Raw genomic sequence first — 27,123 nt, 5'->3', positions numbered from 1 at the left:
AGACACTAAGGACCTACCCAAGAATTGGCAAGTCCCAGATGTACTCTTCATATCTACTTTACAACTGGCATAATTGAAATCCGAATAGTCGATAAGTTCAAAGGATGAACCTTTAGGGTACCATAAGCCAAGGTATGGAGTATGAACTAAATATCTAAGAATTCTCTTAATGGCTATTAAATGACACTCTTTTGGAGCGGCTTAAAATCTTGCACACATGCACACACTAAGCATTATATCGGGCCTAGATGCACAAAGGTAGAGTAAAGAGCCAATCATGGAACAATATACCTTTTGATCCACGGCCTTACCTTCTTCATTTAGATCGAGATGCCCATTTGATTGCATTGGGGTCTTTATGGGCTTCGCATTCTCCAAGTCAGACTTATTAAGCATGTCCTTGATATACTTGGTTTGACAAATGAAAGTTCCTTCCTTGAGTTGTTTCATTTGAAATCCTAGGAAGAACTTTAGTTCACCCATCATTGACATCTCGAACCTCTTGGTCATAATCCTGCTAAATACCTCACAAAACATTTTGTTAGTAGAACCAAATATAATATCATCGACATATATTTGGCAAACAAATAAACCATTATCGATATTTTTAGTGAAAAGAGTAGAGTCGGCTTTGCCTATTTCAAGGCCTTTCTTGATAAGAAAATTCCTAAGGCATTCATACCATGCTCTAGGTGCTTGCTTAAACCCATAGAGTGTCTTATGGAGTTTATACACGTGATGAGGACACTTGGGATCTTCAAATCCGGGAGGTTGCTCCACGTATACTAATTCGGAGATTAATCCATTTAGGAAAGCACTCTTCACATCCATTTGATATAGCTTGAAATCATAGTGAGTAGCATAGGCAAGTAATATACAAATTGACTCAAGTCTAGCTACAGGAGCATAAATCTCACCAAAATCCAAACCTTCTATTTGCATGAAGCCTTGAGCAACCAACCTTGCTTTGTTTCTAGTTATGATCCCGTTCTCATCTTGTTTGTTGCGGAAGACCCATTTGGTGCCAATTAAATTTTGGTTTGATCTTTCCACCAATGTCCAAACTTCATTCCTCTTGAAATTATTCAATTCTTCTTGCATGGCCATCACCCAATCCGGATCTACAAGTGTATCTTCCACCTTCAATGGTTTCAAAGAGGAAATAAAAGAGTAACATTCACAAAAAATTGCAATTCTAGAACGAGTGGTTACCCCCTTTTGTATATCACCAAGTATGTTGTTCACCAGGTGATCTCTTTGGATACTTTGATGAACTCTTAGGTGTGGCACTTGGGATTGGGGTTGAATGTCTTCTACTTCATCATCAAGAAATTTGTTGAAGTCATCATGAGTTTGATCTTGACTTTGTTCTTGATTTTGATCCTGCATTTGAGTTGATGGCAATAGCTCTACTTGAATTGATGAAGATGGTTGGCTTGGATCATTATTGACCATGTGTTGCTCTTGGGACTCTTGAGGCTTGATTTCTCCAATTGCCATCTTATTAATTGCTTCGCTTGGAATTTCTTCATCACCTAAAATATTAGAATCAACTTGCTCCACTTGGGAGCTATTAGATTCATCAAATGTCACATTACATGCAATTTTAACACAACTGGAGGTTTTGTTGAAAACACGATAGGCGTAGGCATTTGATCCATAACCAAGCATAAAACTTTTATCTACTTTAGGGGCAAATTTAGAACTTTTTGCTTTTTTATTAAGAATGAAACATTTGCTACCAAAAACTCTAAAGTAAGATACACTTGGCTTGTTACCGATTAGAAGTTCGTAGGTGGTCTTCTTCGAGATCTTGTGGAGATATAATCGGTTGATTCTATGGCAAGCGGTGTCGATGGCCTCCACCTAAAATTGATTCAACACCTTGTATTCATCAAGCATGGTTCTTACCGACTCTATGAGAGTCATATTCTTCCTCTCTACAACCCCATTTTGTTGAAGGGGGTAGGATGCCGAGAACTCATGCTTGATTCCTTCTTCATCAAGAAATTCTTCAACTTGAGTGTTCTTGAATTCGCTTCCATTGTCGCTTCTCACCCTCTTGATCTTCACATCAAATTCATTTTGAGCTCTCCTCACTAATTTCTTGAATATGGCTTGTGTTTCACTTTGGTCATGCAAAAAGAATATCCAAATGAAACGAGAATAATCATCAACAATAACTAAGCTATATTTGTTATCATCAATGCTTATGTAGGCGATTGGTCCAAATAGATCCATGTGAAGAAGTTCCAATGGCCTTGTTATCGTCATCACATTTTTGGCGGGGTGAGGAGCTCCAATTTGCTTTCCTGCTTGACAAGCACTCCAAATCCTATCTTTCTCAAAAGAAACATTTGTTAGTCCTAGGATGTGCTCCCCCTTTAGGAGTTTAGATAAATTCCTCATGCCAACATGGCTTAGCCGACGATGCCATAGCCAACCCATGTTAGACTTAGCAATCAAGCAAGTTTTAGGTCTCACTTCATCCTGTTGAAAAATCAACAAGATAAAGTTTACCCTTCAACTTACCCGTGAAAGCTATTGAGGCGTCCTCCCTTCTAGAGACGGTCACACCCTCATTAGTAAAAAGATAATTATAACCCATCTCACACAATTGTGACACGGATAACAAATTGTAACTAAGAGATTTAACTAACAAAACATTAGAGATAGAACGATTATTTGAGATAACAATTTTACCTAGACCTATTACCTCTCCTTTTCCATCATCACCAAAAATAATATTTTCATGTGGTCCTCCATCTTCTTCAAACGATGAGAACATACTCTTCTCTCCGGTCATATGATTTGTACATCCACTATCGATCACCTAACTCGATCCACCGGAGGAGTATGCCTACAAACAAGTTTAAGGCTTTGTTTTAGGTACCCAAATTTGTTTGGGTCCTTTCATGTTAGTCACAAGCATTTTTGGTACCCACAAACTCTTTTTCACAATTCTATCCTTTGTGCGGGCACCAACATATAGAGCAACCACTTTACCACGGTGGTTCCTCTTGAGCATATAAGAAGCATAGAAAGTGGATTGAGGTACATGAGTCTTTTGTTGCTTCACTTGAGAGGTATGATCGACTTGCTTGCCTCCCTTGATAAATTTGAGGCACTCCTTGCCATTGATCACAACATGCTCATTTGTCTTGCTTGTATGCATATCAAATTTGATGCCTCTCTTTTGCTGGTTGTTTTTTGCCTCAATGGTCTTATATAGTGCATCCTTTGATTTATAAGTTTTAATGCACCCATACTTGACCAAAGCATTTAGCCTCTCATTTTCCTTTTTAATGCTCGCAAAGATTCAATGTTAGTAGCACAAGCATTTACATCAATGTTATAACAACAGAACAATCATTGCTTGTGGAAACACTAAAGAGCAAAGCTGCATCATTAGAGAGGGATGAGCTATCATTGAGGATATTAATTTACACTTCAAGAGTTTTATGACTTTTATATAAACTTGACAATTTCTCTTGAAGCATAGAATTGTTATTCTCAAGACTAGTAATTGAGCTATTGGCCAAATTTAGATCTTTGGTCAATTTCTCAACTTTCTCCTTCTCTTTAGCAAGGAGTTCCTCGAGTTCAAAGTTTCTCTCCTTTTCAAGGATGAGAAAGTCTTCTTGCTTCTCGAGGATCTCCTCTTGACCCTCTATTGTTTCGATAAGTTCTTTTAATTTAGACATTGCATTCTTGCTAAGACCTTTAAACATGCTTTCATTACAACTATCACTATCACTATTACTATCACTAACTAGAAGCTTGGATGTGATTTTACCTTCCGCCCTTTTACCATAAGGCATGTGGGGGTGTCATCGTTGCTCATGTCGCCAAAGAGTGATTTTGTTGGTGTAGGGGCGCGGATGGCGATGGTAGCGACTCCTTCATCATCGGAGTCGGAGTCAGAGTTTGAATCCCACTGCTCGCCAATATGAGCGTGACCCGAATACTTCTTCTTATATGTCTTGTTCTTGTCTTTCTTGAATGGCTTGCTCTTCTTTTTATCTTTGTCTTTGCTCTTCTTTTTGTTAGGACAATCGGCTATGAAATGGCCAACTTCGCTACACTCATAGCATGCCCTCTTGGACGTTCTTTTTTTGGTCATGTCTCTTTTGTACTTGCTATAGCCTTCTTTCCTCATGAATTTCTTGAATTTCCTCACAAAGAAGGCTATCTCTTCATCATCGGAGCTTTCATCTTCACTTGAACTAGACTCTTCAATTTGTTTGCTCTTGCTTGCCTTGAAAGCTATTTCTTTGATCATGGAGGTGGAGCTTTGATTGGCTAAATTCTTCACTTCATTTGCTTCCTCCTCCATGAGCTCATGAGCAATTATTCTCCCAAAAACATCACTTGGGGTAAGCCTTTTGTAATCTCTTCTTTCTCAGATGAGGGTGACCAAAGTTGGGTTTCTTGGTGCGAAGGCTCTAAGCAACCTCCTCACCACCTTGTGATCATCAAGTTCCTCACTTCCAAGTCATCCAATCTTATTGACCAACACCATCATCCAGTCATACTTAGCTTGGGGGGTCTCATCATCCTCCATCACGAATATCCCCAATTTTTCTTCAAGCAATTCTATCTTAGATTCCCTCACACTAGTTGTACCTTCATGTGAGACTTGAAGTGTATCCCAAATTGCTTTGGCCTCCTCAAGCCCATCCACCTTGTTGAACTCTTCGGGGCTTAAGACACTAAGTAGAATACTTGTTGCTTGAGCATTTCTATGGATGGCTTGCTCTTGTTCGGGTGTAAGCTCAATGTCTTCCGCCAGAAAGTCAAGACATACACAAACAATTTTCCAAATGCTCGGATGGAGCGATATTAAATGCATCTTCATCTTGTGCCTCCAAGCGGCGTAATAAATACCATCAAAAAATGGTGCACGCTCAGAAGGCACATAGATGAAGTTGTTAGATGGGGAATTTAATTTGCTATAATCAAAATTAATTTCAACTCTCTTTCTATCTTTGGAGCCACCGGCTGTTAAAGCATCTCCCGTATCCATTTGCCTTCTCGAACCATCACCCGAAGTTTCACCTTTAGGACTTCTCAGGCTTTTTCTCCGGATGCCGGCATCTTTAATTCCTCCAAGCGGTTAAGCCTTATAGAAAGTTAGGCTCTGATACCAATTGAAAGTACTTGATGTCGACTAGAGGGGGGTGAATAGTCGTTTCTAAAAATTAAAACTCTGCAACGGATCAGACGGGGTACGGAGACTCTAGCTCAATCCGGATACTCCGGGTTCTGGAGTATACGAGTTCACAAGGATTATCCGGACTATACAGGAACTTGAAATCAAAGTAAATCTAAGTAAGTCTAATATTGTCTACGAGTTACCACAATATCTATAAGATGTATATGCTCATTTTCAACAATAACCTGCACTCAAATACTCACAAGCAACAATATTGAGGCAAATCCCCAAATAACAATTTGAATGAGTAAAGTGCAAGAAAGTAAGTGGAGACAAGATTTGTTCCCGAAGTTCGGTCACCTCACAAAGAAGTGCCACGTCTCTGTTGAGGAGCTCACAAAGAGTCGAGTCTTTTTCAACACTATCCTCACCCAAGCGACTACAAAGATCGAGCTAGAGTTCTTACTCAAATTACGGGTAATACAAACTTCCCGTTGTACTCCATAAAGATTGGGTGCTCTACAGGTGACCTCTTACTGTCTAGAAGCACGAAGCTTCAAGAGTAAGAACATAAATCACAGCTTGGCAAGAACTCAAAATGCTCAAAGGTTTGCTTGTTGCTCTTTTGCTCTAAATCTCACTCCCCAAACTCAACTCTCAAATCTTGCAAAGATCAAGCACTAGAGGGGTTTGGGAGGGCTTCTCTATGAGTTTCTTCATGCCGCTTCTCTTTTCCTTTTTGAGGGACGTCGACTTCCTTTAACCTTTTCAATGGGACTAAAACCTATTCATAAACTCGATAAACTCATTAATCCCTTAATCGTTTATCATCAATTAGCCAAAACCTACAAAGAGGCCTAGATGCACTTTCACACCTCAGCTTTCTGGCAGGAGCTATTTGGCGCTTCAAGCTCCAAGTTGCGCATGAGTTCGGCGTATGCCTGTTCATGGGCAGCCCGCCCGGTAAGCCTGACCCGACCCAGCCTTTAAAAGCCTGACCCGGCCTGGACCGACCAGTGCACAGGGCCAGGCTAGGGCTTAACTTCATAGCTCGCAGATTTTTTTTCGGGCAAAGATCAGCTTCAAAAATAGGCTCAAAACCCGAAAAATCCTAGAAAATCCCGAGAAACCCTGGAAAAGAAAAGACTGTTGTCGGGTTGGACTCGGGCCTAGAATTTCAGCCTACTATCGGGCTCGGGCTAGGCTTAGGCTTGTGGTTTTCCCGTTGTACTTTTCAAAGCTCGGCTCGGCCCGACCTTCGAATAGATCTAGTTTGGCATTTCACCCGTAGTTCGATGGGCAGTTTGAAGCCGTAAACAAGGTAATCACCATGTACCTTCGTTGTTTAACAGAAGATCGACCCGTTAGTGGGTTTGTTGGCTGTCATGGGCTGAGTACATCTATAACACCTCTTACCATTCGGTGTTACGCGAGATGCCATTCAGGGTGGTATACAGCCAAGAACCCCCTTCTATTTGGTCCTATGATTTGGGTGACTTCGGGTGGCTGCAGTGGTGCAAGCAATGACCGAGAGAGATAAGTTTCTAGATGATATCCACCATCGACTGGAATAGGTGCAACAGTTGGCCAAGCTCACTATGATCAGGCTCACCGGGACGTCTCTTACTTAGTTCGCGACTGGGAATGGCTACGCTTGCGCCATTGTTTTCCTATGCCGGCTCCAGACAATGTTAAAGGCAAGTTACGGCCTTGGTTCTATGGGTCGTACAAGGTTATCGAAGTTGTCAATCCAATGGCCTACAAGCTTGAACTACCTACAAGATCGTGCCTCCACAATGTCTTCCACATCAGCCTACTCAAGAAATATGTGGGCGACACTCTGGCAGCTCCCTCCCCCTTGCCGCCCACACATCATGGCACCATTGTTCCTGTTCTAGCTCACGCAATTAAGGTTCAAATGGCTCGTAGTGTTCGTCAAGTTTTAGTTCAATGGCAGGGTTAGCTAGCTTCAGCTGCTTCATGGGAGGATCTGCAATCTTTTCAAGCTCGGCATCCTGATTTTTAGCTCGAGGACGAGCTGTTTGTCGAGAAGGGGAGTGATATTATGTGCAGCAATTACTACAGCCGCCGCGATAGAAGGAGGGGGGCAGTAGCAGAAGTCAATCTGGCCTAGGAGATAAGTTTCCCTTTTAATTAAAGGATAAGTTTGGTAGGTAAAAGATTTGATTTGGTTAGAGATCAGATTGTGTTAGTTTCCAATTCAGCAGGAGTTAAGTTAGGAAAGTAAGATTTGGAGTCGGTTTATGATTGTAAAATCCTCCCTATATAAGGAGAGGTGATCTTCATAATAAAGCAATGAATTAAGAGTCCAATTATCCCTCCTATTCTCTCCTCTCTCTCTCCTAGCCGAACCCTATCTCCCTATCAGCTTGCTTCTTCCTCTAACAGTATCATGACGGAGAGGCGGTGGTAAGATTGGTCACGCCCTCCCGTTGAGCATACCTACAACCTTCCCTACCCTCCACAATCCACTAGCCATAACATTATAGTTACTTGGGACATCTGTCACTCGATGCTTTTATGGAGATCCTCACTTGCTGTTCATGTGCTTATGTTCAACCATAATGTTTTCTTGGCATACTTTTGGTTTCTACTCGCTCAAGGTTTTTCTATTTTCTTTTCTAGGGCGGCCTATCCTGTGATTGTCATGTCTAATTCACTGCTGAATTATAGGTGTCTTATTTTGCAGAGTCATGGACCGACTTCCAGGATCAAGAATTGCATTTATTGGAGATGGACTATTCAGGTCAGCATTGTTATCTGCAACCCTTATGTTGGTATTGAACCAAATAGTTAGTCTCCTCCTTTAGTGGGAAGATGGCAACATGAAGGGAGAGAGAAAGGGTGTCCATTGATAGGTCATAATCGATTATGAAGCCTCACCAAGAAGATATCTTTGTCCTTTGTCTTTTTGTTCTCAGGTATGCCTGCAGTGTTCACCAAGACGTTACAAGGGGAAGAGCTATCACAGGCCTAAGCTAGTGGGGATGTGTTTGTGATGCCTTGTGAGTCGGAGATGCTCGCTCGGCTTTGTTGTTGCTTGAGGCCATATCATCCGGAGTTCCAGTAGTCGGCGCTGGAGGATGAGGAGGGCAAGACAAGCTTTCTCTACACACCAGGGGATGCTGATGATTGTGTTGGCAAGATTGAGCATCCCTTGCCACACGAAGAGTTGAGAGAGGCGATGGGGAGGGCTGCCAGCTAAGTATCACCGATCTGTCCAGAGGTTGCCAGCCGGTTGTCCCTTGCGTGTATACCTGCAAGTGAACCACGTTAAATAGAATTGACAGTAAGACGAATGTTACGAATTATTCACTTCATTATATTTACTTGTGGACGTGCACTGGAACTGTGCGAATGTGGACGAGAGGGAAAGCCTGGTGGCGGCCAAACTGCCGCATGACGCGGTACGGTGAGTACTCCTCGACGTATATGTCGAAGATAAGTGGTGTCTCCGTAAGCCAGTACTCCTCGTCACGAGTACACAACCGATACAGACCCAAACCAGCATGGCCTTGGATGGCCAAGAAGCTGTATAACGTCTATACCATGTCGTCCGGACGCAGCAGGTCGAACTACGACCGAAAAAGCTCATAAGCGTTGTGAGCCTGCTCATACGCCCAGTGTGGCTGTGTGACAAATATAGTCAGAATTCATTACAAATACATGTGAGAAACATGATCTACATCCATAACAATAACATGTGACAATTAAAGTATTAAAAAAAAGTACGTACCCAGCATCGACACCAAAGCGAGGCCATGGTAGGCGCGTCCTCCTCGGGCTCGCCGTACCATTCCTCAGGGTACGGGGAGCGGTCCACCACTGGCTGGCCTATGGCGAACCGCTCATAAGACCACAACTGCAGTAGTAGTGGGCATCCAGCAAAAGTGGCAAGTGGCTCATTCTTCATGCACGCGTTGCACAGCGCCCGATATATTGCAACAAGGACAGTAGATGCCCAACTGAACTGTGGTACCTCCTCGCTAACAGCATCTGCTATCAACCTTGTGTACGGAACAGGGGTCCTCGCCACCAGGTGGCCTTGGCCGCTGGTGAACATAACCCAGCCAAAGCAGATAGGCCTCCAAATGCCTGGACACCGAGTACACATTGGCCTGCGGGTGCATGTACGATGGCTGCAAGTATGACAAGTGATAATAAGGAACAGAACTAGATACTCAAAAAATAAATGAGAAGTTGCATTGTACGGTACCTGGAACTGTAGGATCCACTTCTTCATGGGCCCTCGTGGGTCGAACAAGAACTTAGGCACGTAGGGGGTGCGTCGTCTGTCCACTCAATCGGGCCAAAGCGCTGATGCATGACGTTCATCCAGTCAGCATCCATGTCGATGACTCCAACCGCAGCTCCCGCGCAAGGTAAGCCTAAGAAGTAGGCTACATCCTGCAAGGTCGGAGTCATCTCGCCGCAGGGGAGGTGGAAAGTATGTGTCTCAGTCCTCCATCGGTCAACCAGGGATGCTATCAGCGAGCGGTCAAAATAGAAACGACGCGCCGCTGCCTCGGGGTTCTCCGTCGATCGAGCCTCCACCAAACGACAAAGCGGTAGGAGTCCCGCTACTGCCAACCTGCACCATTGCGAATATAAATAAACTAGGGGATGCAATACATAAATGAATCGGCACATGCGTATACAAGTATCGACTTACCTAACCGCCCCCTCATCGGCTACACCCATCGGTTGCATCTCAGGAATATTCCCAACATCTGCCCTGGTCCTGACATTTACCGGTTCTGATTCATCTTCCACTGCCTCATTTGGTCCCGCTATTGCTTCCGCAGAGTTTACCTCTGTTTGATCTTTCTGGTACGCCTCAGCTATACTGCCTCCAAGTAGATGTGGCTTCGATCGGGACAAGCTCGCCAAAGTATCCTGACTAGCACGGCTGAGGACAACTTTCAGCTTAAGATCATGTTGCTACAGATCTAGTTGAAAAAACCGCATCAGCCACTTGCACACACCCACAATGGTCCTCTCATTGGCTTTACTAAGACCCTTCATGACATGACGAAACCCAGACAGATCTACACTGTTAGGATCATACCTAATTTCACCCTCACCATAATATATCTGAAAAAATAATTTATCTGACATCACTGGAAACATCTGCAAATATAACCAATGTTAAGACCGGCAAACTATATTTCTGAGTATCGAAACTAAAAAAATTACCGACACCGATTCATGCCTAACAATAGGTTCTTCAATAATACCCCTAACCAAACTAACCTACAATTATTACTCTATACAATCTACATATTCGAAACTACTAACTAAAAATACTACTATGTATTTAATAGCTATCCTACCATGTCGGAATTAATATTGACAATATACTAGCATTTTCTAAACCTTAAACCCTAGGTCATACCGCTAAACCCTAGATCATACCGCTAAAATCATAGGTCATACAATACTAAACCCTATATCATATAGTGCTACCATAACTAAACTAACCTACAATTATTACTTTGTATAGTCTATATATTCAAAACTACCATAGAAAAAATACTACTATGTATTTAATGACTATCCTACCATGTCATAATTAATATTGACAATATTCTACTACATACAGTATTTTCTAAACCCTAAACCCTATGTCATACCGCTAAACCCTATGTCACACAATGCTACTCTAACCAAACAAACCTACAATTATTACTCTGTACAATCTACATATTCAAAACTATCATACTACAAATATTACTATGTATTTAATTGTTATCCTACCATGTCGTAATTAATATTGACAATATTCTACTAAATACAGTATTTTCTAAACCCTAGGTCATACATGTCTAAACCCTATGTCATACGGTGTTACTTCACTTATTAACAATAATAAAAATATAAAAAAAATTACCAGAAAGTGCTCTTCAAATCCGCGGATCAAATGCAGCAGAGCTTCACCGCGCTCTCTTACTCTCCTCTCCTCTCTTCTTCAGAGTTTTCTCTTTTTTCGAATTAAAATAAGAATTTATCCTCATTTTTCACACTTTTATAAGAAGGGAAGGGGGGCACGCAGGGCTGCCTCCTTACTGCTCCCTGAGAGGGTAACCACCCTTTCAAGGGGTCACCCTCTGAGAGGACGGTTAGGGTCCTTACCGTTCTTTTATGGGACGGTTAGGCCATCCATCTTTTTAGAGGTGGTAAGGTTCCCTAATCACTCTTTGAGAGGGCTCAGGCTATAATCGTCTATTTTTATAATTATTGTGACGATGAATCTATTTATTTAAATTTTAATAAAAAATATAAAAAAATCTGGCGAAGGTGGGGTCAGCAAGCAGGCTCAGGCGGACGGACCAACTGGAAAAATATCTATCTCCTCCCCCTTGCCTCGTTGATAGAACAAGAGGCAGAGAGGAGCCCCAACCCAACCCCACCCCACCCCAGCTCTTCTCTTCGCTTTCCCGATCGATGGGTCCGCCGCCGACCAAGGATGAGCCCGGATCCCCTCCCTACCCCGACGCCGACGGCCCGGAGGCGTCTACGGCTCAGGATGCTCCGCCGCCTCTACGCCAGCAATTCATGGGGGCCTGCCGCGCCGACGACCGCCTCAGACCGCTCCTCACCCTCAACGTCTCCTGCGCCGCCGCCGCCGACGACCGATTCATCTCACAACTCTCCCAGGTAAGCCTTTCCTCTCCTCCCTTCTTAGGTCAGATTATTAGGGTTTACCGATTCGTTGCTCGTCTTTGCAGCACTTCGAGGCGTCGGAGGTGGGCATGCTCGCCAGATGCCTATGCGTCCCCCTCGTCTCCCTGCGCGTCGGCAAGGTCCAGAGGCACGGCGCCCTCCTCTGCCCAACAACCATTAGGTTGGTACACTTTCTTCCTTGCTTCATCCAACCATTAATCCAACAATCCAAGGATGTGGGATGGGTCTCTTCTTGCCTACTTGCCACATGTAAGGAAAAGTACAGATTTGTGTTCGTAGATTGGTCCCTTGGTGGGTTGCAATGAAATAGTGAAATCTTCTACTCTCGGATTGTCAAGCATGATTTGCACTTGCCGCGCATGAACACGGCCTGATACTCCTTAGACTTGCATCAGGAAATTGCGTGTTCTATCAATTTGCCCCCAATGGGATCCTAAACATTCATATGTTATTGTTGACAGGGCTGGCTTATTCTTTTAAAAATATGTACTGTATATACTCAACTTGGCATGTCATTTCACGTAAAGGCACTGCGATATGTTGATGACAATTTGGTATTTTTAAATCTTGTAAGTTTTGTTTGTATTGACCAAGATGACCTTGCACAGCTGCCTTTGGAAAATGAAAAAGTAATATTATAGCTGTTTCGGTGCTTCTGTATTATTTTGTTGCCCTTGTAACCCTCCCTGCTATATTAGCATTGCCTCTGCTTTTGACATGAGCATGTAGTTTCTTTTTACTTTATGACACAGTTACTTTTGTTAGGAGAGATTTTTTTCAACTAATTTAGAAGAATGTGTATCAGCAAATGTTCATGTTGATTCTAGGGTTACATGCTTCATCTTGTTAGCGATGGCATTGTTCATCCTACCAAATAAATATATCTTTTCATTTGTAGGTAATTTGGGCGTGTGTCATAATCTCTGATATATGAGGAAAGAGAAGGTAGTTTCTTTCATGGCCTTGCAATATTTGGTACCTGCACTGATAATGACTAATCACATATTGCAATATTTAATGAGATTGATCAATAGATTCCTAACTATTTGATGCTTTAGATTTTAAGTGCTGTATTTTAATGAACTGGCTGCTAAGAATGATATTTTTCTATTGATGTCCTTGTTCTGCAGTTACCATGTGAATGTTTTCCTGTTGCAGGCCCAGACTCTAGCATCATTAATTTGCACAATACTTTACTATTTGGTTCATCATAAACAAATGAACAGATGTATATATGCCCACACCAATGCGTATCTAAAACCTGTTACTTGGTTTACCAAGTTCTTCATCCATGAATCATTCTGTGATCCATAGCTGTGTATTTGGTTTCCTCTCTGTTAAGATAAACCACGCCTAGTTGTTACATAAATGCGTACTGTTTATCAACATCTCTGATATTAGTACCCTTTCATTTCCATCTTTCAGTTTGTATTTGTTGGATTTACTCCTAAAATGGGTATAACTGTCCCAGACTACCCTGGGTAGTTGTTATGCACTCTGCCATTTTTCTTGCAAAAATTACAGGACACAGTTCTTATATTCTCCATGTTCACAAAGTATTGTAGATTTGCTCATGTGCAGGCAAAATCACAATGCAATAGTCCTCACTATTTATGTCACGTGTCTGGGATACTTGATTTTATAACCTATGAGAAAAGATCATTGATGTGGGGAAAAAAAGAGCCACTAGACTTTTATTCTCTGACCTTACCTTCCAATGAAAAGGCAGAACTTCTGCTATTGTTTGAAAAGGGTTGTGAAACATTGTATTTTGATAAATTCAATGTCTTCTCTCTTAAGTGAGTCATGTATTCTTCTTTCAGTGAAATGGTGATGTATGTTTTACTTATATAATGGTGCAGAGCAACGAAGTTTTTGCACTAGCCTCTGGGTTTCTCTGTCAAAAATTTATTAGTGAGCCTAGGCCTCAAGACAATGTTGTACCACTTCATTAGGCCTTTTTAAACAAGATTACTCTTTTCTTGCATAGATGTCTGTAATGGCACCTATTTTGGTAATAACTAAGAGCCTTTAATTTTCTTTCCATTGAAGTTTCTCTTTCTGATTTGAGATGTTCAATTTCATTGATGTCAAAATAATTTTTATTTTTCTTACTAGTGGTTGTCTTGTGTATGCTTGCATGTCTGCACTGGCACCTCTTTTGTAGTAACTAGTAACTTTAATTTTTGTTTCCCTCAAAGTCTCTCTTCTGATCTATGATGTTCCATTTGATCGAACTTCTAAAATATATTACTTTTGTCTTACTAGTAGCTGTGTTGTCTATGCTTTTATCAGAGCAGAAGAATGGTACTTCTGGTGAAAGTTTGTAGTTATCTTCTTTTTGTTATCAATATGTTCAGGGATCTCATGTATACTCATTTCCTATGTACAGAGGGAAGCTGAACCTTGGTTTTCTGCCTTCATCTATCATGTGCCTTACCTTTGCTGGTGATGATGGTTATTCAGAGCAATTAGCTCTCTTTAACAGCGCCTTCGAAATTTCAGAAGTTGTGATTGAAGAAATATCAGCTGATAATTCTGGACGCTCTTTCGTAATCAGGATTTCAGGATCTAAAGTATTCTACTACTGGTGTGCTGAGAAGTCAAAGGAACACGGAGTGGAGCTTCTTACCAAGGTTTGTAAATGACATTTATCTTGATTGTGATGTACACAAGTTGTGTCTACCTTAGAGAGAATTTGCAGAAATAGTGGTAGATCTTCATGGTTCTAAAACCAAAAACATAGATGTTGCCGATGGAGATATGCACATACTGATAAGGATGCTTATTCTTTTTGTTTTTGTGTGTGGGCAGATGAAAACCCTTCTAGAGAGGAGGCCAACGCTCTCTGATCTCACAGGCATATCCAATTCACGACTTGATACTTTTGCAACTCATTTGCACGCTTATCTTCTTACATCGAGTATCGGTGATGTTAAATTGTTGGGATCGCTTAGTGACTTTCTGAGTACTTCAAGACCACACAGTCAATATTTGCAGCCCCAATTGGCTGCTTCCAAGAGTTCCAGGTTTCGGGCTTCTGCAACTAACGCAACAAGAGCAAGCTCTGTCTATCAGACCAGTCTAAGTCCCAGATCAGGCAATTTTAAAGATGGGGTGCCAAGAACCTCATGTACTAAGGTTGTTGGGAGAGAGAAACTGAAGCGACGTGGTGAATGGTCGGGGCCATCAACTGCTCCTATTGACTCAAATCCTTTGACATCAAACAGTGGCAACCTTGATTCTACCAGTGAGAACTGTGATGTGGATTGTTCAAGAAACATTGTGACCTCAGTTCTATTAGACTTGCCTCTTTCATTTCCTTTGCTGCCATCTATTTATCCTCTTGCCACTTGTCCGTTGCCTGAGGTTTCTTCAGAGAAGCAGTTTAAGCCTTACTACTGCTGGTGCCCACCAAGTCCATCTTCACTTCAATACAGTGTTACCCCTTCGCATCTGCCAGCTACTTCTCTAGAACCTTTGCCCCTACCACCTTTAAGTTCACTGCTATCAAATGAACTGCTGCCTTCTTCTGCAGTTTCTGCAAAGCTGGATACAACTGATCTCCCTTCCCTTAATCTTCCATCGATACTGCATGATCCTTTACTTCACCTGCCGCTTCCCACTTCACTTGTCCCCCTACATGGTTCACAGGTTCCAACATTCACACCATTGATGTCTGATCCCATTGTGCATGTCCCAGTCATTGATGTGTGTTCCGCGGGCCAGGCATATCTGGTGACTTGTGGACCTTCTATACCTTCGACTGTCCCCTTGTTCCCTAGCTTGAAGCCTTTGCTTCCAGAAGCAGAATCATTGGTCGAGAGAAGTGCTAGGGAAACACTAATGAGGCTCATAGCTTCGACACCAGCTGCAAGCAATCCTCAGTTGGCCAACATTCTCCCTGTGGTCGTGCCTGATCTGCCTGAAAATCTCTCTCGAGCTAATAATGTAAGTCTGGGGTTCTTGTAGTTCGACTGTACTTAACTTTCTTGCCATGTGGCTTATCTGCCCTTGATCTGTTTCATAGGTGAACAAGCATGTTGATGCTACATCTTATTGTGTTGATGTGTTTGGAAGTGGGATTGGAGCCATGAAGTTGCACTCCGAGGATAAAGTTTCTATGGAAGATGATTCTGGTGCACCGTTTGCAGAATATGATACCAGAAATGATTGTGATCTGCAGCATTTTCAGGAACTTTAATTTGCAACTATTTGGTGCAAGAAAATAAGGGTGGTGTACTAGCTACTTGTCGGTTTTGAAATGTGACAACATTTTGAACGGCAGTTGCATCTGCATGGTAATAGGCTATATGGATTTTGCGATGTGATGCTCTGCATGCATCCTGTTTGCCGTGATTTGTATCTGCCCAGCCAACAGATTCATTTGGTTGGCAAGTGTAATTAGTATTAGTTTGTACTGTATGTCACTTTGGCAAAACCAACTGCGAACCACAGTGAGTCATGCACCTTTAGTTACTGTTCGTTCATAATATGCAATTAGTTTTTTTTTTTTTTTACTTTTAGAAGATTAAAGCTCGTACGCTGAAGCTGCTGCGAGGCAAGTAGTCTCCAGCATATCTTTGCCTTAAGTTTGGTGTGCTTCTGAATCGGATTCTTCCCGGCAAACAAACTAACTTCTCGTTTTTTTCCACTGCCACGACCGAAGGAGAAGGAAATATAGAGTTCGATAACGTTGAGGTTTCGTCTGCCGGAAAATTATCCTAGATCCAATTCATTTTTTCTTTCAAATGATGCAGTTTACAATTTGATTGAAGATATTTTATTAGCTCCCTTATTCTCACCTATGTAAATTCATCATGCTCCTCTACCAGTCCAAGCTGGGCAGCAATAAGATGGAGCGCACGAAGCAGTTCCAGTGGCTGGACAGGGCGGAGCTGGTGACTGAGGAGGAGTATGCACAAGGGCATAATTACAAAGATACCCAAAAAAAAAACGCCCATGAAGGGCGAAAACAAAGAAGGCCTACTCTTGCCCTAAATGCTGTGACCCTACAAGCGCCCACACGTTGTCCTGGTCTTTGATCGCCTGCTAGCTGATGATGATGATGGTGCAGAGGCAAAAGGAGTCTATCCACATCAGAACACGGAAGCTCAACACTGAACCAAGGCTTTTGTAGCGCCTTCCATTCCTGCCACAACCAATGCAACCGAAGAGCACTCGCAAGATGGGCGAGGCTTAAGATAATCGAGTCTGCCATCCTTAATCAGTCGGCAGACGCTTTTTCCAATTGACCTTGCATTTTTCACCCGTCAGGGCTTCCGTTCCCACCCACAGGAAGCGCCTTCTAAGCTTGTTGATTCCCTTCAGGGCTGTGACCTCCCCAAAACGATATAAGATTTCCGCCAGGGCTGTGACCTCTCTTGCAAGAGAAACAAAGAGGATCGCGTCGTCAGCATACAATGATATGCGTAATTTGGTGGAGCGCCCTCTTAGCTGACTGAGCAACCCTTCTTCAGTAGCAAGTTGTAGGATTATTCGTTGAAGGGGGGCCAATGGCAAGAACAAACAACAGGAGGGAGAGGGGATCCCCCTGTCTGAGCGTTGGGGATGCCATTAATGAAGATCCTTAAAGATGAGGTTCTAAGGAGCAGAGGTATCCAGTCACGCCAACGTACTGGGAAGCCAAGTCGTTCCATCAGAGTAAGAAGACACTCCCATCGGATCGAGTTGAAGGCTTTTGCAATGTCCAATTTGAGAAGTAGGACAAGAGTGTTGCTATGATGGAAACATCTGACCGCGTTACAAACAGCCATGCTGTTATCATGAATGCTGCATTGTTTGATGAACACGCTCTGGAAGCATGATACCAAGTAGTTCATATGCAGGGCTAGCCTCCGTGCTAGTATTTTGGAGATGATTTTGGCAATTAAGTGAATTAGGCTGATGGGTCTGAAGTCTATGATTTTATCCGCTCCATCCTTCTTCAGCAGAAGAATAATGTTGGCCGTGTTTAAAACATGGAGGCCAAGGGCCCTCAAGTCATGAAAAGTGTTGGAACTATTTCCTGCTATAGTACCAAAGGGGTTCATTCTAGGCAAAGAGAGAAGAGTGGAGGTGGGAGGAATCCGCTCCTAACCTTGACCCCTTGAGTCCTTTTTATAGGTGAGGGGAAGATGTGAAACTTCTTCTCCAACCCTTGATGGGGTACAAATATTACAAGGAGGCCCTTAGGCCTTTACATGGGCTGCTTTTCTACACGGGCTTCTTTGTAAGCCTAGATCTTTCCCCCAACAGTAGCCCCTCAGCTGTAAGCTCCGATGGGACAACGGGACCAACAACTTTAACTAGGAAATGGCCTAGGTTTATTGCTGACATGTATGCCTCGCTAAAAATTCCATCCTAAAAACCCAGTGAAAAAAAAGAGCATGGAGAAAAGAGCGCATACATGCCGCAGATTCTTTCTTTACATGATTCTATAGCTAGATGCACTTTTATAACTAAGCTTCATCTTGCCCGGCGAAGGGGTCTTCAGCGAAGGCCGAGAACTTCGATGCATGGCAAAGGTGCCTCCTCCTCCATAGCCGAAGTCGAAGGTACATCTTCGTCACGCTCAGTGTAGGGGTCTTCGGTGAAGTAATCAGCGAAGGTTGTTGCCGAGGCTTCGACAGGCTTCGTCATTCATAGTCGATGTAGCAGAGGTTGAAGGCTGCCGTCGTGGCTCACCGAAGCAAATGATGTCTCCGTCTCCGCTCACGTGCGCTGGCCAAACTCTTGGGACCCAGGACGGGATTTTAACCCGGATACCCCCTAGCACCTCTTGATTGGTTTTTGTGAGTGGTGAAGGATGTCGTATGGTCGAAGTCGACGTAGTCGTAGTCGATGAAGGCGAAGTCGACGCGGCTGAAGCTCCTCAGGTCGACGAAGTAGGAGTTAACAAAGGCGTAGTCGTCATGGCCGAAGCCCTTCTGGTCGACGTAGTCGGAGTCGATGGGGACGGAGTCATCGCGGCCGAAGCGAAGTAGTCACGGTCGAAGCCCCTCTGGTCGACATAGTCGGAGTCTACGGGGACAGAGTCAGCGTGGCTGGAGTGAAGTCGTTGAGGCCGAAGCTCCTCTGGTCGACGTAGTCGGAGTCGACGGGGACGGAGTCATCATGGACGAAGCGAAGTCGTCGTGGTCGAAGCCCCTCTAGTCGACGTAGTCGGAGTCGATGAGGATGGAGTCATCGCGGCCAGAGCGAAGTAGTCACGGCCGAAGCCCCTCTGGTCGACATAGTCGGAGTCAATGGGGACGGAGTCATCGCGGACGATGCAAAGTCATCGCGGCCGAAGCCCCTCTGGTCGACATAGTCGGAATCGACAAGGACAGAGTCATCGCGGCCGAAGCGAAGTAATCGCGGCCGAAGCCCCTCTGGTCGACGTAGTCGGAGTCGATGGGGATGGAGTCGTCACGAAGCCCCTCTGGTCGACGTAGTCGAAGTCTACGGGGACGAAGTCATCGCGGCCAAAGCGAAGTAGTCACGGTCGAAGCCCCTTTGGTCGACGTAGTCAAAGTCGATGGGGACGGAGTCGTCGTGGTCGAAGAGAAGTAGTCGCAACCGAAGCCCCTCTGGTCGTAGCCGGAGTCAATGGGGACGGAGTCGTCGCAGCTGAAGTGAAGTAGTCATGGCCGAAGCCCCTCTGGTCGACGTAGTCGTATATGACTCTTTTGAGTCAATGTCGAAGTCGAGGGTGACGGTGACTCCATCTAGAGTCTCCTTGACATAGTTTAAGTCGAAGGTGATGACAACCCCGTCTGGATAGACGTCGAAGGTGAAGGCGAAGAACGACTCCGTCTGAGTCGATGCTGATGCCGAAGGTGATGATGACTCCCTCCTGAGTCGATGTCAAAGCCGAAGGTGGCGATGACTCCCTCCTGAGTCGACATCGAAGGTGCCAACGTAGCCGAAGGTGTAGCCATTGTTGACGACGGTGGTCGGCAATGCACCGTGTACAAAAGGACCTTCGGCTCCACGGGGCTTAAAGGGTCGTGTCTTCAAGACTTAAAGTCCGACGTCCGAGTGGAGCGTTGCTTTTACCTGAAGCTGAGCGGTATCTCGGTCCTCTTTGTTGGGCCTTCGCCCGTCTTGTAAGTTGATTGGTGCGCTGTCTTTCTAAGGACTGACGGCACTTCGACTTCCTATCCTGTAGGACAATAGGTGCTTCGCACCCCTTTCTAGAGATGAAACACACATTATAATCAATATGTGCACATGAAGAATAAATACTCAAATGCATTAATGTAATCCGAATGTCTCTTTTGCCTTCGGTGTGGGGGGAGACACTCTTAGCCTCCGTCTTTTGTTTAAGTCGAGAGGTGCGCTGCCTTTGTTTTAAGTTTAAGTAGCACTTCGGCTTTTTGTTTCCGAATGTCTCTTTTGCCTTCGGTGCGGAGGCATGCACTTTTAGCTCCCGACTTTTGTTTAAGTCGAGAGGTGCGCTGCCTTTGTTTTAAGGTCAAACAGCACTTCGGCTTTTTGTTCCCGAATGTCTCTTTTACCTTCGGTGCAGGCGCAGGCACTCTTAGCCCCGTCTTTTATGCATGTATTAAAAGGATGCACGAAAAGTACAATCAAAGAGTAAATGCTTCAGCATAATGATAAATGTAGCAACAAAGGATAAAACATTCGTCATATGAGGGATAAGTCCCATCCTGCAAAGATTAAAAATTCCTACATATAAGCAATAAGAGGCTTCTAGTGCAAAGGCTTAAACCTATGCATGATGAATAAATATTCCCTCGCACAGAGGATGAGGCACCTATATACTGTTGCGCTAACCCAGTTACAATCCAAAAAATAGTAGAATTACACTTCATGAAACAGGGAGTTACAACCATATGTAATTCAAAAAAAATTAAGTTGCAATTGCATTATAAATGAACATAACTTCTGACGAATTACTTGTCTAATGATGTGCAATCTAACAAATATGATTGTAATTGTAGTACAATTTAAAACATAACATAATATATAAAATGAACCAAATCCAATTAAGGTACGGTGTCCACTATGTTGTAGATTTATCTAGGTCACAACCAGAAGCATCAAGGTAGCAATCTGCTTTGGTTTTGCAGCCAGGTAGTTAGCTTCATTGGACCGATCGATGCACCCTTACTCTTAACCCCCGCCTGGCGTTCTTTCTCGTTTTCTTGTTTCAATCCGGTGAGGAGATCAGATGATGAGTGAGTGAAGGAAGGAGCAGATCAGAGGAATGATGGATGCGAAGGCAGCGTTGGAGCAGATCAAGTGGCGCGGCACGGCGAGCCGGGTGGTGAGCGCGCCCATCGGCCGCGTGTGGGAGCTGGTGTCCGTCACGTCTCGGCTGCGCGAGTGGATGCCCATGGTGGAGTCGTGCACCGCGGTGGCCGGGGAGGAAGGCGTGCCGGGCTACGTGCGCCTCGTGTCCGGTGGCCTCATGTTCCCCCAGCAGCTGCAGTCATCCGACGACTCTGACCAGCCGCCGCCGCCGTCGTGGATCAGGGAGAGGCTGGTCGCCATGGACCACGCCTCCCAGTCCTACACCTACCAGATGGAGGACGGCAACGTCGGCCTCGCCGGCTCCCGCAACACCCTCAGCCTCTTCGACTACGGCGACTCGGCCACGCTGGTGGTCTGGAGCTTCGAGATCGACCCCGTGGACGGCGCCAACCAGGACGCTCTGCTCGACTACCTCCGCATCCTCTACAAGTCCTGCATTGACACCATCCCTTCTTCCTCCTAGAGCTAGTGTTATGTGTGAATGTGATGATGCAGTGCAGAGACAGAATATTCACATAGTCACGTCATACTACCTCCGTTCTCCGTTCCTTTCAACTTATGCTACAGGCTTTGGGGGTCAACATTATATAAATTTGACTACTAATATACATAAAGATGATTGAGATTCGTCACAATGCACACCGATTCTTCATGCTGCACAATGCACACCACATCATTCTGAAACAACTTGCAATTTGGACCGAATTTAAACAACCAAATAGGCACATTTTTTTTTTCATTGACTTCATTTTATTGCAGTACAGCCTTGAATTGATCGTTTCCATTACTATATTGAGCTAACCTTCTCCACCCAAAAAAAGAATGAAAAAAAAAGTTGAAACTTCCAACTGATCAAGGTGCCCATCGCAACCGTAAAACTTGGCCTCAAAGATCAGCGAAAAAGTGGTAAGTACTAGAATCATGCATGATAAGCCTTAATGCAGCAACTGCGGCCGCAGCAGCCAATGCGCTGAACCCAACAACATTCAGCCAGTGCCAACATTTCTGGAGGGCAGACAGCTTATGCCACTTCACCATCAGGTACATGTGATTTGCAAGAACGAACGTCAGGGGGAAGGTGCTGAGGGCACCCGTCAGGCTCATGAAGTCGCCAAGGAATGGGAGCATTGCCGCCACCAGCGTGTTGATGGTGAGGTAGCCTCCTCTGACGAGAACCCTGAACAGTATGTTGTGGATTGCAAAAGGACCCCCATGTCCACTTCCGTATTTTGTGTCCAAGAACTCATACATTGGGCTTGCAAATATCTGTGAAATACATGTTAGCCTAAACCCTGAGCATATCATGTTGGCCAACTAAAATGGGCAACTACATCAAAAATAAATGAACAACAATGTGACAGAAGAAATAAATCACTCATGAACTTCATGAATGAAAAAAAAGAGAGATGAAGTTTGACGAGAGCGATAATAAGAAGGTGGCCTACATGTAAAGCTATGACAGTCTGAAGAAAGGCCGACAGATTAGCAATCGCTTTTATCCATATTGGGCCCTTGACGCTGTTCAGTAGATAACTTGATGTTGAGGAACCGTAAGCCCAGTAACCCATAAAAGTCACGGCATACAAAGGCAATGAACCGGCCGTGAACTGGAACCATAGAGCCTTCTCCATGTTCTTGACCACAGGAGGTCTTATGGTTGCCTGCAATATATTCAACGCGTAAGGTGACTTCCTGGCAAATTACTCTAGCCAATGGTCTTATGTGCTACAAATGACTCACTTGAATTTCTGGCAGCATTCCAGTGTTGTAAGCAAATACAAGGTTTGCCACAGCACCTATCGTACTGAAGACTCTGGTTGAGTGTGATCCAGGAATACTATAATCCCTTGCAGGTGTTGTTGTCCCTTCGGAAAATAAATAATGAAACAAAATGTCATATTAAACATACTTTCAGCATTGTACATGAAGAAAATAAAAAAGAAACGCATATGAAAGTATGGTATAGAAGTTAGCAAGGCTGCTGAAAAGGGAGGCAAAGGATAATACCATCTCTCAGTGACAGCACAAATGCTATCACAATATAGATGAGACTGAAAACTGTGGAAAATCCCAACCAAATCCGGAGAGCAGATAGATAAGGGATTCCAAAGGCAAAAAGAGCACAGACAAACCCTGATATTGCTATGCAGTAGGGAAGTTTTAGAACTCCATCATCCCTAAAGAGTACATATGTTGCCTGCACAGGAGTCAGGAGAGGTCAAAATTAAGTTCTGGAGGAAAATATCACACAAGATCTTTAGCACCATAAAAACACCACAAATCAAACTTAAACAATTTTTCTACGACAACAAATATATTTTAGGCCAGTGCTTGCACTGATCACATTGTCTTGAAAACGTTGCCACCCTTATGTTTCACATTATCTTGAACTTCGTCTTGAACTTCTGCCACCTATATGTACAATGTTGATAAAAAAATTTCTGTGACAAAATATCTAGTTGACTGCTCGCACTACTCCCATTATCTTGAACTATGTTGCCACCTATACAGAGTGGTGTCAACAAACTAACCGTTCTCCCTGGAAAGAAAATAAACAGATGGATTTCCAGAAAAATCTCTAATTTAGATACAGGATAAATGCACAGTAGGGACGGACAATAATGGGGGATGGAGACGAGGGCATAGAGTTTCACATAAAAAACATTATGTGTCAGTGGTTCTGCTATACCTTCAAGGCTTGGCCAGCTAAGATGATAAAGCCAGTGTTGATCATGAAAAGATTAACGTATTGCAGACCCCACGTAAGAGCATACATTTTTCTTCCTGTAGTCACCAAAACAACGGAAAACCAATCATGTTGCAGAAGCAAAGTTAATCTATTGTAGTTTGAAACAAATTTTATTTAGGGACAACGGTTTGAATTCCATCCAGATACACAGGCTTAGATTTCAATGTAAGGGGAAAGTGAAAAGGAAATTGGTTTATGAAATTAAAACTAACCATATATGTGTCCAGCAAGATCTCTGTATCTGATATGGCGTTTGCCACCAACTTCATGAAGGCGCGCAAGAAGAGCATTGGCATACATCGATATTGCGGCAGCTAGGATCAGGCCACATGTCCCACCAATCCAGCCTAAGGGGACCATAATTGATCCAGAGTATCCAAGTACATATGCACTGTTCACCCCCGTTGTCAGGACGAATCCAACTTGATACCAAGGATCTGAAAGTGACAATAGTGTTCCAGGATTTAACAATACGTGCAAATTTAGGATCCAAACAATTCTACGATACATTTACTCAGATCGTGGTGAATAAAAGGCATGGCTCGGGTTACTCCTATTCAGTACGTAGCGTGACCCTTAAAGATTCTTGTGCTTTATGATTCGGCAAATTTAGATGAGAGTTCGACTGACATGAAGTGACAGACAATATAGCCTCTGAAGAAGGTAGTTACAGTAATTTTTTTATGGTGGGTATGCAAATTGCAATCGGAGGAAACGAATAGGCAGCTGGAAAGGAGGTGGAGTGTGAATCATAATGTGCTTAATATTGTTTTTCTTTTCAGTTTGGAACCCAAAGTGTATCAATGATTTACATAATGTGTTGTACTTTGAGGTACTGTAAGGACTGAGTATAGCCATCAACAGATACCTGATCGAGTCAACAAACCTTTTCTTTTTCCATATTATTGCTCTTTGCATGATCAGAGTCTGAAAGATGGTGAACATGAATGTACAAGCAGTTCCCGAGAAAAAGAAAAACAGAAATTCCATTTGGTTGAATAAAGAAGCATATGAAGCAATTGACTTGTTGAAGCCTTTTATAGTAGAACATAGTATTGTCCATGGCAAGAAAACGAAGAGACGACGGACTAATGAATAGAAGGGAAAAAAATGGACAGAGAATCAAAATAAGGCAATTGTCAGATAGCCACAACTAGGCGCAGGAAGGAATAGCAAGGGAGAAAGAGATGATTACCAACGCTGATCTGGTGCGCCGTATCCTCGGAGATGTCGAGCCTGTCGCCCTTCTCATCGGCGGCCATGATCTTGTTGGGCAGCAGGAGCGGCGCCCTCTCCCCCTCCACCTCTCCTGGACCCGGCTGGGTGGGCAAGGAGGAGGACGGAGAAGAATAGTAGTTGGAGAAGGCCGCCGCTCCCTGATCCTCCTCGTCCTGCTCCTGCAGGTGGTGCTCCGTGGTGGTGCAAGAAGAAGAGGAGGCCTATAAAAAGGAAGGAGAGCCGCCACCGCCAGCAGCGCGGTGGTGGCGGTGGCTTCCCCAAAAGTAGCATCATTTTCGTTTTACTTGCACAAATTGACTCCACTGCTGCATGCTGTCCGCTCCACATCAGAGCCCGCATCTATCTCTCTAGATATCTATCTACGACTACTCCAGTATTATTATTGCGAAAGTGACAATAGTAATACTTTCTCTAATGGACGAATCAATCAATCATCAACTCATGCATGATTTGATCGTGTCATCGTATTCATATCTTCCGCGTGGTGTCGCGTGGTACACGAGTCAAGCTACGACTACTTTCTCTATTGCAGTACTCCCATTCGCCTTTCTGTGCGGCGCCTGTATATGTCATGCCATCATCATCCAAAGGAAGAGAGGAACACAAGACACCTCACTCCTCTAATAAAGACGACGATCCCATTCCTACCAGCATCAATAATCAGCATATATAGGCGGCACGGCAGCCGAGTAGAGCGGAGAAAATATAGAAAAGGAGAAGGAACTTGTGCTAGCTAGAGAAAGTGACCTAGAAAGAAAGGGGGAAAAGGAAAAGAAAGAGACTCACATCCATTGCTTGCGCCCTTTGGCTGTATTCCAATTCGGCCGTAATCCAATCAATGTATGCTCGAGATCGAGAGTCTCGGCTCGGCTTCTGCGCGATTCCCTCCCCACTAGCGCCGTCGGTCGAGTAGCCTTTCTTCTTCTTCTTCTTCCCTGACCGCACCCTTTTTCTCCTCCTCCTACTATACTAGACTACTAGATTGATTAATTAGGAGCCTCCTCCTCCTGCTGTTCCTAAAATAATAAACAGACTGGGGAGAAAGAGATGGATTCCAGCAGCAATCGCAACAAAAGGCAGTCTTTTTTTCTGGGCTGCACCCAGGAGGAGCAAGAAAGAGAGCGCTGCTGCTGGTGATGCCGGCGACGTGCTGCAATTTATAGGGAGTTCAGGCCCGGAGGGGGGAGGTGGACCAAGAAGATGATGAAATCCGAGAAGGGGAGGGGAGGGGAGGGGAGGGCGTTAGTTCGTCGGTTGCTTCAAATCAACCAACTCTTCTTGGAGTCGAGGAGGATGGATGGTTTCCTTTTCAGTTAGTTGGTTGGAGTCCCCGCGATTCCTCGCCTGGTTGTTTTCCTTTCCTTCCGTGCTTGCGGAAGCAACCCCACCTCATCCCCTGTTTCACACGAGGCCGGACAATTTCTCCTTTAATTAATTAATTTCTAGAACAAAGCTAGGCCAGAGCAAAACCATCATAAAATCTGCTATATAAAACATCAGTTAATTATCACATCACCTCTTACCCTTACCTCCCCCATTTAATAAAAATTGCTAAAATTCAAATATTTTACCCCTTTTTGCTAGAGCAAAATCCAGAATTAGACAATATACGCGATCGTATTTGCTGAAATAGACAACATATTATCGTATTTACAATTTTAGCATCCGTATTTGATACCTTATTTACCAAAAATTGACTTCGGTACACCGTATGCCCAAAAAATACGGATCTGACCATATTCGGCACACAAAATACCATGTGTCGAATATGATATATTTAGCACCTCATATGCCGAAAATCAGGTGTATTCAGCACATAAGGTGTCGAATATGATCTACAGTGCCGTATTTGGCACCTCGTGTGGTGAATATGACATGTACCGGCTGCGGGTACTTTGATGCTGTCATTTTATACCGGAAACCTCATGTGTCGGTATAAGCCATATTTAGCATATTCAGCACCTCATATACCGAATACACCTGATTTTTAACATATAATGTGCCGAATGTGAAC

General features: G+C 43.8%; 3 protein-coding genes across 7 annotated transcripts; 2 read left to right on the top strand and 1 right to left on the bottom strand.

The window, feature by feature from the left end:
* Positions 1-11,553: 11,553 nt before the first annotated feature.
* LOC133892463 (uncharacterized) lies at positions 11,554-16,339 on the top strand. Of its 2 annotated transcripts, XM_062333259.1 has the most exons (6): positions 11,817-11,833; positions 11,905-12,020; positions 12,759-12,805; positions 14,253-14,496; positions 14,675-15,811; positions 15,891-16,339. In XM_062333259.1, the coding sequence occupies exons 4-6, from the start codon at positions 14,290-14,292 to the stop codon at positions 16,062-16,064; spliced, it is 1,518 nt and encodes a 505-aa protein (XP_062189243.1). In that variant the 5' UTR covers positions 11,817-11,833; positions 11,905-12,020; positions 12,759-12,805; positions 14,253-14,289; the 3' UTR covers positions 16,065-16,339. The 2 variants fall into 2 exon arrangements, with proteins under 2 accessions (XP_062189242.1, XP_062189243.1); XM_062333258.1 differs by lacking the exon at positions 12,759-12,805 and having other exon boundaries at positions 11,554-11,833.
* Positions 16,340-20,945: 4,606 nt separating this feature from the next.
* On the top strand, positions 20,946-21,700 carry LOC133892564 (uncharacterized). The gene has a single exon (XM_062333417.1). The coding sequence runs from the start codon at positions 21,075-21,077 to the stop codon at positions 21,582-21,584; it is 510 nt and encodes a 169-aa protein (XP_062189401.1). The 5' UTR covers positions 20,946-21,074; the 3' UTR covers positions 21,585-21,700.
* Positions 21,701-21,826: 126 nt separating this feature from the next.
* LOC133892562 (probable proline transporter 2) lies at positions 21,827-26,492 on the bottom strand. 4 transcript variants are annotated; one of them, XM_062333416.1, is made up of 8 exons: positions 25,066-26,492; positions 24,739-24,797; positions 24,083-24,307; positions 23,811-23,905; positions 23,129-23,318; positions 22,862-22,986; positions 22,567-22,782; positions 21,827-22,387 (listed from the first exon to the last, which is right to left on the bottom strand). In XM_062333416.1, exons 3-8 carry the CDS (start codon positions 24,228-24,230, stop codon positions 22,007-22,009), a joined length of 1,155 nt encoding a protein of 384 aa, XP_062189400.1. In that variant the 5' UTR covers positions 24,231-24,307; positions 24,739-24,797; positions 25,066-26,492; the 3' UTR covers positions 21,827-22,006. The 4 variants fall into 4 exon arrangements, with proteins under 4 accessions (XP_062189400.1, XP_062189398.1, XP_062189399.1 ...); XM_062333414.1 differs by lacking the exon at positions 24,739-24,797 and having other exon boundaries at positions 25,066-25,753; positions 25,896-26,491; XM_062333415.1 differs by lacking the exon at positions 24,739-24,797 and having other exon boundaries at positions 25,066-25,361; positions 25,896-26,491.
* Between the last annotated feature and the right edge of the window lie 631 nt (positions 26,493-27,123).

The sequence above is a fragment of the Phragmites australis genome, chromosome 15, assembly GCF_958298935.1.
Source record: "Phragmites australis chromosome 15, lpPhrAust1.1, whole genome shotgun sequence".
Lineage (NCBI taxonomy): Eukaryota > Viridiplantae > Streptophyta > Magnoliopsida > Poales > Poaceae > Phragmites > Phragmites australis.
The sequence above is the reverse complement of the archived record's forward strand: the minus strand, read 5'-3'. Positions and strand labels throughout refer to the sequence as shown.